Source organism: Hydractinia symbiolongicarpus, chromosome 5, assembly GCF_029227915.1.
Source record: "Hydractinia symbiolongicarpus strain clone_291-10 chromosome 5, HSymV2.1, whole genome shotgun sequence".
NCBI lineage: Eukaryota > Metazoa > Cnidaria > Hydrozoa > Anthoathecata > Hydractiniidae > Hydractinia > Hydractinia symbiolongicarpus.
This window is the reverse complement of record NC_079879.1, coordinates 6,920,102-6,934,529: the sequence shown is the minus strand read 5'-3', so window position 1 is coordinate 6,934,529 and position 14,428 is coordinate 6,920,102. Positions and strand designations below refer to the sequence as shown.

General features: G+C 32.2%; 2 protein-coding genes across 5 annotated transcripts in view; one reads left to right on the top strand and one right to left on the bottom strand.

Moving 5' to 3' along the window:
* Positions 1-12,009, bottom strand: part of LOC130644459 (uncharacterized) — a 31,616-nt gene extending 19,607 nt beyond the window's left edge. Inside the window, exons 1-6 of the mRNA XM_057450079.1 lie at positions 11,893-12,009; positions 10,764-11,003; positions 2,758-2,810; positions 2,549-2,674; positions 2,128-2,280; positions 689-1,090 (exon numbers count right to left, since the gene is read on the bottom strand). Of these exons, the coding sequence (XP_057306062.1) occupies positions 689-1,090; positions 2,128-2,280; positions 2,549-2,674; positions 2,758-2,810; positions 10,764-11,003; positions 11,893-11,959 (1,041 nt within the window). The 5' untranslated portion in view covers positions 11,960-12,009. The remainder of the gene's footprint in view (positions 1-688; positions 1,091-2,127; positions 2,281-2,548; positions 2,675-2,757; positions 2,811-10,763; positions 11,004-11,892) is intronic.
* On the top strand, positions 41-9,537 carry LOC130644460 (melanocyte-stimulating hormone receptor-like). Of its 4 annotated transcripts, none has more exons than XM_057450081.1 (2): positions 41-163; positions 8,238-9,537. In XM_057450081.1, the coding sequence occupies exon 2, from the start codon at positions 8,243-8,245 to the stop codon at positions 9,299-9,301; it is 1,059 nt and encodes a 352-aa protein (XP_057306064.1). In that variant the 5' UTR covers positions 41-163; positions 8,238-8,242; the 3' UTR covers positions 9,302-9,537. The 4 variants fall into 4 exon arrangements, with proteins under 4 accessions (XP_057306064.1, XP_057306066.1, XP_057306065.1 ...); XM_057450083.1 differs by lacking the exon at positions 41-163 and adding an exon at positions 3,135-3,211; XM_057450082.1 differs by lacking the exon at positions 41-163 and adding an exon at positions 3,246-3,395.
* Positions 12,010-14,428: the final 2,419 nt, after the last annotated feature.

The window sequence follows — 14,428 nt, the reverse complement described above, 5'->3', positions numbered from 1 at the left end:
GAAATTTTATAAATAGTAGAGTTAATTTTTTTAAAAAAAAGTAAACATGGAGTTGTCTATTATTTGGAGCAACGAAGAAAACTTTATAAATTTCATGATAAAATCGCTGGTGTTAGTATTATTTGGTGGGAATTGCACTGATAACGAATCGATGCAAAGAAAGGTAGCTACTTATCATCTTTCTGTACTCGTATGATTTATCTTTAATAAATATTTGTTTTTAATATCAATCTATAAAAACTGGCACATAAAGAAGTTTATAAATATGTTTATTTTTATATTTTTGCTGTACCAAACTTTATTTTTCTTTTACGCACTTTAAAAAGTTTAAACGAATCAGATTTACGTATATATTTAGGAACCAATAAGCGCATCAGATTTCACTTATATAAATAGCAGCCAATTAAATAAGGAATTAATATGCAGCGGGAAAACGCTGCATATTAATGTAGTCAAATATATATTCCCCCACATAGTTTAATTCCCACTTAAAAACGAAAACATTAATTTAAAGTCCTGTTTTTGCTGACGAATAATTCTATCGACGCAAAACAAACAAACCAAGCAAGAATTACAGCAAAATAACTAGTCAGATTGCAGTTTAAACAATTCCCATGGCGTTCTGCTTTTTTAATAAGTGAAAACCAGGCTTAAAGATACAAAACAAAAAACAAACAAACTAGCTTACTATTTTTTCAATATCCGATTGATCAAGACAAGTCTTGCTGCCATTTGGTTGATGAAAGGTAATGATATGATTGACGCGAAAAAGCATTGTCATTTTTTTGCTTAATACATTGCTCAGTGCAGGCGCTGGTTTAGACATCCATTGATGATGCATGTCGTTTTGCATTGGATGAAAAGACTCTCCTTTTCTAGAAGTGCTGCCGCTATCTTTAGTTACATAACTGCCATCGCTTGTCATGCTGTTGCTCCCATCATATTCTTTATCATTTGGGTAATCTGCAGACATATTTGGTGTTGGATACGGTTCATAATGTGAAGGGTTGTCAACATAGGACGGCTTTTGGTCACTATGATGAAGGTATATGTCATGGGAACATGGTTGTGAAAGAAAGTTAGGCGGAATCTAAAATACAGATTTGCATACGCCTAATTATTTTTAATTAAAATTTTAGACAGGAAAAACAAATTACAAAAGCATTTACTGACTCGGAATTTAATTAAGGTACTTAATTAAGGTACTTTGGGTTCAGCAGAGTTGCACAAACAAAATTTTAGTTTTGCAATTTCCGAAGTAAAATTTAAGAACAAAGCTGAATGAATTTAAATAATAAAATTTGAAACTTTGAAGCAGACTGTGTATATTGGTTGTGTGATTGTGCCTGTAGATTTCAGGAGGCTGTTTACATCAGATTTGCAGACAAGAAGTTTATAAGCAGAACTACTAAGACATCCTGAAACAGTTTTAAAAACAATTGCTGTATTGTTAGCTAATAATTCTATGTATGAGTTTAAAAATTGAATGTATAATTAAGGTGGCAGAAAGCACTGTAGTGAATTTTGCGTCATACACGTTTTCACAGTTATTATGATATGTAGTAATACACGAAGTAGTCGTTTCAAAAGACAATGCCGTGCAGCTACGAAAAAGGCTACAGCGCAGAAACTGAAGAAAACAACAACAAACACGTTTGCCATCCCACAGCAGTGGGTATTTTTGGTAAAAAGGAAAGGTCGTTTTCAGCTTTAATTATTGAAGTTATGCTTTCTAAATTGGTTTTAAGATGATTAGTACGGTGCAACTAGTTAAACAGATAACTTCAGTTGGATAAAATAAGAGTATGTTTACTCAACTGTGAAAAGGTGCATTGCAACTTTCTGTGTAGTAACATAAACTCACACACGTAAACAAAAACAGAATCACACAGAATGTGGAAAAGTCATGCATAGAAAATCAATTAAAGATTTCAGTCAAAAAAATGCGAGTTCAAAAATACGCAAATCTTTTAGATAAGTTTGGCATTTCTTAGCATTTTTAAAAAAGCCGAGAAAGGCCAAAATTAGTAATAAACGCGAAAATTTCTGTTGTATGATTTTTTCTAATTAAAGTATTATATTCCAGTGGTAACCCTGTGATTTACCTATATTGGTAGAAATACTTACATGTGCCGTTGAGGAGCATGAAAAAACATTTCTCAACAATCTTACAGACATTGTGACGATATCAGTGATTGAAAATTTTTTTTGCTTTGGACATGTTGGATCGTGTATTTGCATAAATTGAGAAAATTCCTCCAACGTTGAATTTGCCATGGTCTAAAATAAAAAAGTAAAAAAAGCGAAACGGCAGTAAAACGATAAACAATTTTTTATGTCACACCATTCTAAAGGAAAATCCACTTTATTACTAAATCTCTTTTTTCCTTTTTGTCATTGACGTGTCAACAAACAAAAAAGAGCCCTGCTCACAAGGCTAAAGAAACAACAGAAACAAAAAAAACACATTAGCTTTCTTTGACATAAATTTGTGAAAAAACTTTTCTACCACAGTACAATTTATTTCTGAAGTTGGCGAAAAACTTACGTTCTTCTTAATTTCATTCATCAATATCTTTATGGTGTCCATTGAGTCATGCAATGTGATTCTTTCTGCGGTGAATTCACTTTCTGTTTTACACGACGAATTAAACTGTACCCAATCTTCCATGTTCTGAAAAGTTATAGATCGTTTTATAGTTTAAATAGACGAATAAGGGCACTAAATATTTCATATATTATATTGTTATTACTTACTAAAATACTCTGATAACACTGGTACGAAGCGCATGGCATGCTGTCATTGCATACTAAAAGATAAATAAATAAATATACATTGAAATTAAGTTGCAGGCTTTAGCGTGCCGAGTTATCAGGGCACCTAGGGGAGTTTAAAAATAAGAAAAGCTTAATTTCCACTGTAATTCAATTAGAATGGACGACTACTTCCGTAGCGTGTAAAACTTCCACGCAAAATTTCATAGTTTCTTAAGAATTATTTATGCTGTTACGTCTTTTGTATTGAAAGATGGTTATCTGTGTTAACACAATCAAAGATAATTATCGTAGAGGAAAAGTTGCACGTAAAAGCTTTTCGTACAAGGAACAAAAACAAACAAAGTTATTAGACGCGTATAAACGGTCTTCACTACCAGAAGACCCAAGAAGGCATACTTATGAGGAAATAATAGCATAATTACGCGAAGTGTTTGTAAGTAAGTTTAGTATAACACTTTATAAAAACCAGTACGCCAGCTTGATGCTCTCATATTTGTTGTGCGCGTAAATTTTTAGTAAGACTTTTAACAAGTACCAAGCCACATTGGATAAAATTGCCTCCACACGGAAGTAAAGAGCTGCACTTTTGGCCTTACCCTTACAGTTATGCTAGCCAGGTAACTGATTTAATTTGTACTGTATCCTTCATTACTCATCACGCGAGACTGAGAGTGAAGAGAGGGTTTGCACTCAAATTATAAATCGATTCGATAGACCTTAATGTAATAGGAATAATATTTTCTTAGTCAAACGATTTTATCCTCATTTTTGGACCGACTTAAATATTTAACTGCAAAGGACCCCTGACATGCTTTTTGGCATCAGGACGCCGACGAGACTGGTTAACGAGGTGGTAAATTTTGCATTTTCGAGTCTCTTGAATGCCGGAAAATGACTTTCTCGGCTCTCTTTGCCTGTTATGACGTAAATTGCTACTCATTATGTATTATATTATTCCACAACCAACCGTGGATTATTACGTGGATCTATTACGGAGCACGTTTAATTAGTTATATTTCGGCATCTATTATACTAAGTTGTACGAAGTCTTATTATTGACATACAAATACTCTGTTTGTTACACATAAAATAATTTACGTCGTCGTTATTACTATACAGTACTCTAAGTAATCGCTCCTAACACTTGTTTATCGTCAGGTCTTAAACAAATTGAACTTTAAAGTGTCTTTACGTAAAAAAAATAAGGTTCTGGTATGGTCATATTTAGGTAAGAATGAAATTTTTTGTAGCAAATAAATAGTTTCAGTGATATTTCTGTTTTTAAAATTTAATAATGTAAATTACAAATCAGAAGTGCAAATTGAAGAGTGCAAATTTTGGTTGTATTTTCTTTTTATCATGCAACAATATTTGTTACCTTTTGTAGCTACAACCTTTTAACTTTATAAGTCCATTCCAAATAATAATATTTTGTGGCTGTTACTTCACATTATTTCAAAAAAAAAAAAAAGTTTGTAAGCAAAACTTTTTAAAAAGCGGCATTATTTATTTGTTTATAAATCTTAGTTTTTGTCACGTTCGTTATTTTTTTAGCTGAGAATAAAAAGCTGCGACATTTAGATAGGAAAAGGAGATAAAAGAAAAAAAAAACACCCACAATATGTTTTCCCTACAAAAATATTATTAAATTAATGGTATCTAATTGCTTGAAAATAATTAAACCAACTTTGGTTCATGATAAAAGTATTTGTATTTCCTTTTTTAGAAATACAATCAGCTATCTCCCCTCGAATAGGGAGCTTTATTACAAGTGTGAATTTTCACGCAGTCAAAAAACTGACCTAGCCTAGATTTACATCACACTTTGTCTGCACACATATGGAGAAAAATATTTTAATTTATAAAAAAAAATTATAAACTTCCTTAAGAGGAATTACCAAATGGTCACTGGATCCTATCTTTATAAAATTTCGCTTGTATTATGATGATTAATCATATTCATAGCATGGGGCCAATATTTAATTCAAAAAGGAAAAAGACCCCGCAATAAATACATCAGTTTAAAAAACAAAAGAATAATAATAAATAAATATAAAATAAAAAAGTATATGTTTTTGTATAATGAAAAATTCTTTCATAGGTTTTCAAATTTTGATGCTGTGTTATTGAAAAAGAAAAAGAATAAAAAGCATATTGTTTCCCATTTCTCTTGCGGCTACAAAAGATCAATCCAGCTAACTTTTAAATTTTATTGTTACCAAAATTGGCTAAAGAACACTTCCACCTGCTCTTAATGTTTTTTAGGGTTCAGGAAAATTAATTCGAATTATAAGAAATTTCATAAGAAATGCAATGCAGAGGTTTTTTATGTGCTTTTTATACAGATATGTTCAATATGGATTTTCTATCCTTGTTGTGACATTGAGTTAATAGAATTGGGATTGAAGAAGAGACAAAATTAAAACGGCGAGTTTATTGTTAAGGAAAGAACTTGGCTTTTCCATACTTTGAACAAAATCTATTTAGTAAATATTAATTTTTAACAAGCTCCAGAAAAAAAAGGAAAACAAATAATTTCTTATTTTGATATGGTTTGCTGAAATCGAACTTTAAGGTAAGTTAGAAAAATAATAAATAATAAAAAAAATGTTTCAAGATATTTGGTTTAATTAGATAAATACAATCTGTGTTGAATCATACACACATTTTTTTAGCTGCGTAATCTGCGTAATCCGCATCAACAGTCAAATACTCTGTTGTCGCTATAATTACTGTTGTTGTTGCTGATTCTAATATTACCGGTCTTCTGTTATTACCGGTCTTCTGTTATTACCGGATTTCTGTTATTACCGGGCTTATGTATCACTGCGCGGGACTAGACAAAAAATTGTCAGAAAAAATTTCCATCAAACAAATTATTTGTCACTTGGTGAAAATTTTTCATTTTTGTCCGACGTAAAAATTGTCCATTCTTAAAATATCATGGTTACGTTTTTTTTTCAGTCACTTTTCTAAAACTTAAAGACGTTTTTTTTTAGATTTTCTTATCAAGGGAAAGAGAAAGTATTTAGGAACGTTTTTTCTTCAGAAAAAAAAGTGTAAACCGATTTTCCAAAAGCCTACATAATTTGTTTTTCTAAGGTGGTAAAACAATAAAAATCGGATTAATTGAGACTTTTGGTTTTGGAAAAAATAGTTCGTTGCACAAAATTTGCGTGACTAAAAAGGTTATGGGCATTTTTGTCTGACATCTCGGATTTTTACTGCACCATTGCAAAACGTTGAACAACGGTACTCCTTGTTCGGTGCCGTAGTTCTGTACTATCGCATCATGTAAAAATCACTATGTTATATCGCCTGAATCAGTCAATCAATCATGGAATTACTGAATTATCTTTAATTAATTAATCATCTACAGTGGCCCACAACTACTAACTAAACGAACAAGAAATACGAACACATTCGACAAAACTACGGACAATTCCACAAAACTACCAACCTATTCAACAACATATTTATAACATATTTAACAAAACTACGAACATGTTTGACAAAACAAAAAGCATATTCAACAAAACTTCGAACATTTTTGACAAAAGTATGAACATGTTAGACGAAAGTACGAGCATTTTTGACAAAAGTACGATTATGTTAGACGAAAGTACGAGCATTTTTGACAAAAGTACAATTATGTTAGACGAAAGTACGAACATAATTAACAAAAGTACGATCATGTTAGACGAAAGTACGAGCATTTTTGACAAAAAATACGAACATACGAACAAGGCGTTGCAATAAGAGAGACGAATCGAAACAAAAGCGCGATTCGTTCTTCTAGTATTCACCCATTTGTGTTTGCATTCGCGTGGAAAGAGCAGATGAAGATAAAGAATGTCGCTTTCTCTTTCCAATTTGGTTGGTGAAAAAGGGTATATATATAACCAGATTGATTGGTAGCATCGTGGCTATTTCAAATTACATAAAAGGTATTCTTAGAAAGTTTAAGTTGATAAATGGCTCGATTTTTTTCATTTCAAAGATAATCACGGAGCATAAAACAGGATATAAGGCTGTGTTAAATGAAAATGAATTTCCGATTGAATCAATTTTTATTGAACGAATATACATATATACCAACGTCGTATACAATAAATACTTTAATACATTATCCACGTCAGTCTACTCAAGTGGCATATGAAATTAATGTCAAATAATTCTTTTTGTGTAATTTCCAGCTTTGGAAAGTCCAATAGCATGGGACAGATGAATTAATTACTTTTTCCAATTCATGCATGTTTTTTTGAAATTGAAAAGAAAAAGGTACATTCTTCAGCTTATCTTCTCTTTCCACGCTAATGCAAACACAGATGGGTAAATGCTTAAAGATCGCAGTTTTGTCTAGATTAAATCTTGCTTATTTCAACACTTCGTATTTTTTGTCAGAAATGTTTGTACTTTGTCTAAAATGTTCGTACTTTTGTTAAATATGTTCGTAGTTTTGTGAAAAATGTTTGTATTTTTGTTTAATACGCTTGTACTTTAGTCATAAATTTTCGTACTTTTGTCTAAAATGTTCGTAGTTTTGTTTATAATGTTCGCTTTTTCTTAGAAAATTTTTGTTTGGTTTGCAGTTGGGGGCCACTCTATTCAGCGACAAAAGTATAAACACGTTAATGTTGCTAAGGTTACAGCATTATGAAAGATCTACTAAAGAAATGAAAATGTGTTCTATTCATTTGGCGTTTTGATCATATACCATAAATGACGGAACAAGCGCCCTCATCCGAATAACCGCCCCTGCCGGAATAAACCCCTCCCCCCTATAGTTACAGGGGGCACTTATTTCATCACACGGCTATCAGAAGGGGGCACTTATTTGGAACAAGGCATAAAAAACAATAGGTTTAGTTTAGATGTATTTTAGTAAACAAAAGTAAAGTTTCATCTTAAAAGTGGTGTTTTAACGAGTCTCTCCTTCGAGTCTACTTGCTACTCTCTTATTGTTTGTGTACGCTGAATATTTCGCCAAAACAACTACTTTTCGTTTTCTTAGCCCCACAACTACAGCAAAAAAGATCTTGTATACAGATTCATTTTGTAGTTCCAATTAAACCTGAAAAACTGCATTACCATCGCAGTTGATTTTTAGTTATTTTCGCACTTCATTCATTTGATACTATCGCGCACTTAAGGATAATAAGTTTCTAATCGTGACAGCTAACGATCTAAATGTGTCCCAAATAGTGAACTGTAACGTCACAAATAATATTTTAATAAAACTCCTTCAAAACTCAATTTATGTAAACGAAACATAAATGAAGGAATAGATATGCATAATGTATGAAAGATAATAATCTAGCAGCTAAAAATAAACTTTCGAGTAACAACTGCAGAAGAACAAAATAATATTGTATTTTTGTATTAAAGAGATATTCTTTCGCGCAGAACAAAAGCTTGTCGAGTTTGAAAGTTTAATCTATGAGTCGTTTCTCTTTCAGCTGTGATGATTGAAACTCCGTGCTCCCATATATGGGCACCAACATGGCTATCATTATCTACAGCGGTGCTTTCAGCAATACTGCTAATCTTCACCGTAGTTGGTAACTTATTAGTTTGTTTCGCTGTTTATAAAGATCCTCACAAGAGACTACGAACGCCATTTATGTTTATCTTGGTCAACTTAGCTGTAACAGACTTGGTTGTTGGTGTAATTACGCTCCCTTTAATTGTCGCCACGCATTCACTGGAAGCGTTAGGAACTAAGAAAAACGAGCATGTCATAATTACTCGGATGACTTATTTTATATCCTGCACTGCGAGCATACTAAATTTAACAGCCTTTTGCGTGGATCGGTATATAGCAATTAACTGGCCAATAAAATATCGACGCCTTTTGAATACAAGAGTGTGTCTAATGATATTCGTCGCGATATGGGTCACTGCTATTATCATCTCCTGTTTGTATCTTGTCGCAGGTTTTATCAACTTCCTGTTTATTTTTGCTCAAGTTTCCTTCTTTTTTGCCATTGTTATATGCGGAGTTACGTTTCGGTTATTACGGAAATTAGTTATTTATTCAAGGGAACGCAAGACCATCACCAATAGAAGCAAATCAACACGTAAGGCCGATAAGAAAGTCACTAAGTTGTTTTTAGTAATGCTGTTCATGTTTTTTATATGCTACACGCCTGCTATTATCATGATGTATACGCTTAAGTTTTGCCCAAAATGTCATTGCACGTTCCGACACGTTTTGCGTGACCTGCAGTTTCTTTTTATCGTATCAAACAGTGCTGTGAATCCGTTCGTGTGCACGATCCGATTAAAACCGTTTCGCCAAGCCCTGACAACAATTTTTTCAAAAGTAAAGAAAAAAGATATACCTGGTGTTTTACCAGCCATATCTCTACGACCGCTACAAAAACAAGGAACTGCGCAGTTTTCAGTGGTTATGCCAAAGCATGAAGACATTGAACCTATTCTATCGAAACAAAACGAAGAGGAGGAGGACAATCATTGCAATGGTAAAAATGGGCTCACCAACGGAGTCAACAATGATTAAAAAAATATGATGGAATCGTAACCGTGTTTTACATTCGAAAATAAAATTGAGATTTTTACGACAACAGATGTTAAAAAAACTATAAGTTAAACAAAAAAAGAAATATAGTATAACATTTTGAACAAAGTATTTATTTCGATAACGTCTAACTTAAGCACAGACTTGTATTTTTAGCAATATTACGTGACTTCAAAGCTTTGGAAGCTTGGCAGTCAAATATACACAGACCCTTTTTATTTCTTTTCTTATTTTATTTTTCAAGCAACCATATGAAGTAAGAATTCAGGGACAATAACTAAATCTTTGCAAATACACATTAACCCCAGATTTTCGAATTCTCACGGGAAAGGCAAAATAGCTTGAAAAATTGAAGTTTTCGGATAAAAGAGCTGAATTAACTAAAAAATAGTGAACATGCTTTTTGTACATTTCTTTCAACATTTTTTTTATTCCGTTTACACAAGTATTAGAGAAACTCGTAATCGAATTTTGTTTCTTGTGTTATAATGACATAGACAAGCAAACTAAAAGAATTTTTTTTTTAATATTTCTAGTTAATTTGGACATATAAGTTCGAAAAATTGCGGTTACTTTAAGGGTAAAAATTTTTTTCCGAAATAATTTTTTTTTCGAATTTGCAGATCCAGTTCCGCAAAAATTATTAGAAATCGGTCATCCGCAAAAAAGTTTCCGCATAATTTTTCCTTTTTCTTCCATCCACAACAGCTGCAAAATTTTGCAATTCTTTGTACTTCGATTTATTTGTAGGAGGTAAGCCAATGAGTTCTTCCTTGTTTGTTTCATTAATACTATTAGCATAATTTTCCGTTTTCTTCCATTCACAACAGCTGCGAAGTTTTGCAATTCTTTGTACTTCGATTTATTTGTAGGAGGTAAGCCAATGAGTTCTTCCCTGTTCATTCAAAAACACCTTTATTTTAAATGCTATGTTAGGCAAAAAACTGAGTTCCGCATATTTAGGAAATATAATAACCCGTAAAAATATATTCTGCAAAAAGAAGTATTCTTGGATCAATAATCGGCAAAGATTTCCAAAATTTCTTTCGCAAATAATTTGTACGCTTGGTATTCTATCAAAGGGAACGATTCAGAAAATCGAGGAATTCGAAAAACACAATGTTGAAATATTCAGGGTAAATTAAAACAGTTGCTTCAAATAAATCCAAATGCCCGAAAGAAATAGTTCGAAAAACCTAGGAATCTGTATAAATCAGTGTTCGAAAAAGTATTTAGCCTGACTATTATTCACCCTGATATTCAAAGGCAATAGAAAACGCTACAAAAAGAGCAACAGGATGTGGTTACATGGTGTTCAACGCTTTGATTATTTTATACACTGCCAGGCTGTTCCTAGTATGCTTTGCTGATTCCTTCTTAAACCAATATTTCCTGCCTTGCTTTAAAGGTAAAAAAAAGAAGTAACCTTCCTCTTTCTACTCACCTGATGAGGGGCTTGCTTCAGGTAAGTCAAGTAGGTAAGTCACCAAATATTTTAACTTGTTCACTGTACAAGCATCCTGTACTTGCATTGATATATTCTCCTTTATTGCATTCACTTCTGAAATTGACAAAAGCTGATAAGTGGATATCACGTGTAGAATCAATTTCGTTGTGGTAGCATTTTCTTCGTACGAGCAAATGTCTTGACGTAAGCAATCAAAACAAGAGCACAATGCTTGAGCTAGAAAAAAAATATGGCCAAAAATAGAATGTGAAAATCTTCTAATATCAAAACCATATGCACGAGCAAAGTCTGCTATAGGTTAATTCGTGTATGTTCCTGTAAATTATATTTGTATATTTCAGAAATATAGACTGATTGATTGATAGCATTCTTTCGTCGTAAAGTAACGCTATGTTAAGAAAATACATGATTATCTACGCGTTTTAGTTTTAAAAGCAACATTAAGTAGCTCTTTGATAACCAAAACAACTTATAAGTAACAGTCAGGCTAAAGCGCATACAAAAAAAATTACAAACACCAGGGATCGAGAGAAGTCTCTTGTTCCTACGGTTAAAACGAAAAAACGTGTACTTGTTCTTCCTTATCTAGGCGAGTATCTTTACAAACGACAACCAGGCTTCAAAAACTAATTAAAAGTAATCTTAGTTGATGTAATCTTTTAGTTATTTTCATAACCTATACGCGTCTCTCTAAGTTCTTCAGGTATAAAGATCTGATATTCAAAGAAACAATGTCCGGTGTTATAACAAATTCAAATGTGGTGGCTTCAATTTTCCCTGTAAAAACTGCCTAAAAATTGCATCGTTGGCATTGTTACATTGGCCGTCCTAGTAAAACCATTAAATACCTTGCATTCTAAAAACTATTTTAAAAACAATTACTTTGACCCTCTTGTGCCCAATTTTAGGGTACCTATTTTTAGCTGTAGCTGCTTATCTTGTTTTCGTTTAAAGAACTTCCAGTGGCTCCCAGTGGGAACAATCTACTAACTATATGTTATTGTGATTTAATGGGTTAGCCGCTCTAAAGATTTATTATTATTATTAAGTTGCATCTGTACGACAAATAAATTACTACTTGTTATAAAAATAACATTTTTCCTACCTTTAATACTTGAAACTGTTGCGCTGATGTAAAATAATAGTAAAAAGATTGATTTACAATTCCTCATTCTGCTGATAAAAATAACGCCAAATATAAAAATAACGTTTCAAACTGAACATAATTTAATTCGAATATTGGTAAGTAGCACAAAAAAGAGAAGTGTTACAAAACGTTCGAAATGCAACGTTCGAACATGCCTGAATGTTTACAACAAAGAAAATCAACTTACTACAGCAAACCTATGCTGGCACAGTACACGGTGGAGCCACTATTTTTTGCCGGTTATTGGAGAGATTTGATTTAGTATTTTTCAATATAATTGTTAGAACATTTGGACTTATAGAAGGAAATAGCAGCTACTGTAGTTATTTAAAGCGAAAAAACAATCCGGGGAAAAGCGACAGTAAAGTACAAAGGGGAGAAACTTTAGTGGCAGAAACATTTTCCTTTTTTCGCGTTTTTTGTTATTTCCGCGAAAGTTTATACCTTTGGAAATTATAAATTAACAAAATGTGAAAGTTTTACCACGCGAAGTTATGGATATTTTTCAAGACGATCAAACATTTTTTTTTTACCACAAAAATATTATAAAACGTTTGGTGTTTTTATTTATCTATGTTGCTACGAACGTTTTTCGGATATCCTGATCCTTGAAGCAGTGATATTAACTTTTGATTAATAAAAAAAAAGAAAAAGAAAAAGAATTGTTGTCATTTGTTAAAAGATTTTCCCTTGCAATGAAGTAATTTTTTATTTTCGCGAAAGTTTTTTTTTTTTTTCGAAATTTGTCCTAAACTTACAATTCGAAAAAGTATGTGCGATTTTGGACCTCTCGAAACTTTCGCCCCTAAAGTACTTTTTATCGTAGAAACTTTCGTGCGTAAGTTTTGGGAGTATTCATTTTTTCTCCTAAAGGATCAAAATTTATTTATAAGGAGATAAATTTCCTCTTATAAGTGCGGGTTGACTTTTTCTAATCAGACGAAAATAGAATTGACACATTTTCCACTTTTTATTGTTTTTTTTTTTCTATTTTATATAGTAGGAAGGAAAATCTTACAAAATAAATAGTTCGTCTTTTTTTGTGTTTGTCTGATTCTTGTCTGATTGTGTTTTTTATCTATCATTTCCGCCACAAACCTCCCTCAACATTTTCTGAGAATGGCTTTGTACGGCTTATTTATGCAGACAGCCATAGGTTAGCATTTGAAACTTCAACTAGCCGGAATCATCAGAATATCTGATTTATTCTTTGACGAGGTTTCCTCTGCTTCATCAGTTTTGTGAGAAAGCATCTAGTAGCCGCATACAATTCTCAAAACAAGTTTTCAAATGTGTAAGAAGAAATCGCTTGAGAAGTTTGAGAAGCAAATAGAAGAAAAGAAAAAGAAACATACACGGACAAAAAAACAACATTGCATAAATAATGAAAACAAAAAACAAAGAAATAGATAAAAAAATATTTTTCTCTCTAATTTTTCAAATATTCCTTTAATTATTAGTGTTGGAAAGATAATATGACAGTAATTTACCTCCTCTTATTATTATTAGTGCGGCATGACTAAAATAATTACTTCTTTTTGGCCGCACCAATTAAAAGAATAACTAAGAGGTTTTTCTTTCTCATTGTGATTTTAACAAGGTATTCTGTTGGCTCAGGTACCACTTCTTTGTTTAGTCGTTCAGCTGAAGCATTAGCAAAGACGTAATAATTATCCTTTAAGGTAACTTAAAAAAGCAGTAGCTATTTTCAACTTGGCTAATTGCCTTTTATAAAACCTTGCTTCATTTGTTGATAGTACTGTTACTTTCCTCAATTTCGCGGTTTCGTTTTTTTTTCCGAAGATTAAAATCCGTGAAATACACATTTTTATAAAGCGCGAAATTAAATTGGGGAAACTGACGAAAGCCTTGATTCGCGTATTCGAAGATCCTACTTCGTAAAAACCACTTCTGATTAAAATTTTCGTTTAAACCCATAAACACTGTGAGTACTCTGTTTAAAATGGGAAATTCAACTCTAATTCTTTTTTTTACATTAGCGAAAGTTTATTTTTCATTAATTCCGAAAAATGAAAAAATTTGAGGCTTTTCTGAATCGCGAATTTATTTCCCTTGAAAATGTCTGACATTAAAGTAACGATGCCAACATCTTGTTTACGGCAGACGTCGCAAAAAACTTTGTTCCATTGCTGTCTCACTGCAATTTTTTTAATATTGCAAAAGCATGACTGGTTAGAGAAGCAGTGGTAAAGAAATTTGAACGTCGAAAACAAAAAGATATACAAACTAAATCTTTATTTCTTTTTTCATTTACGTAACCTCTAAATAGAGGTTTTTCTAAAGCCAAACTTTTATTGATTTCCCCCAGCGCCTTAATTGTTCGTTTGCCGTTTTCCGACTTGTCATTTTATTGCAGCTTGAGGCATGCTTAATGTAAACGTTGTAACGGCTGACGTTAAAATATCAAAATAAATTTATTTATTGGTATGTGTTGAAAAATCAATTCCAATTAGTTCACCTGCTTATCGCGAAT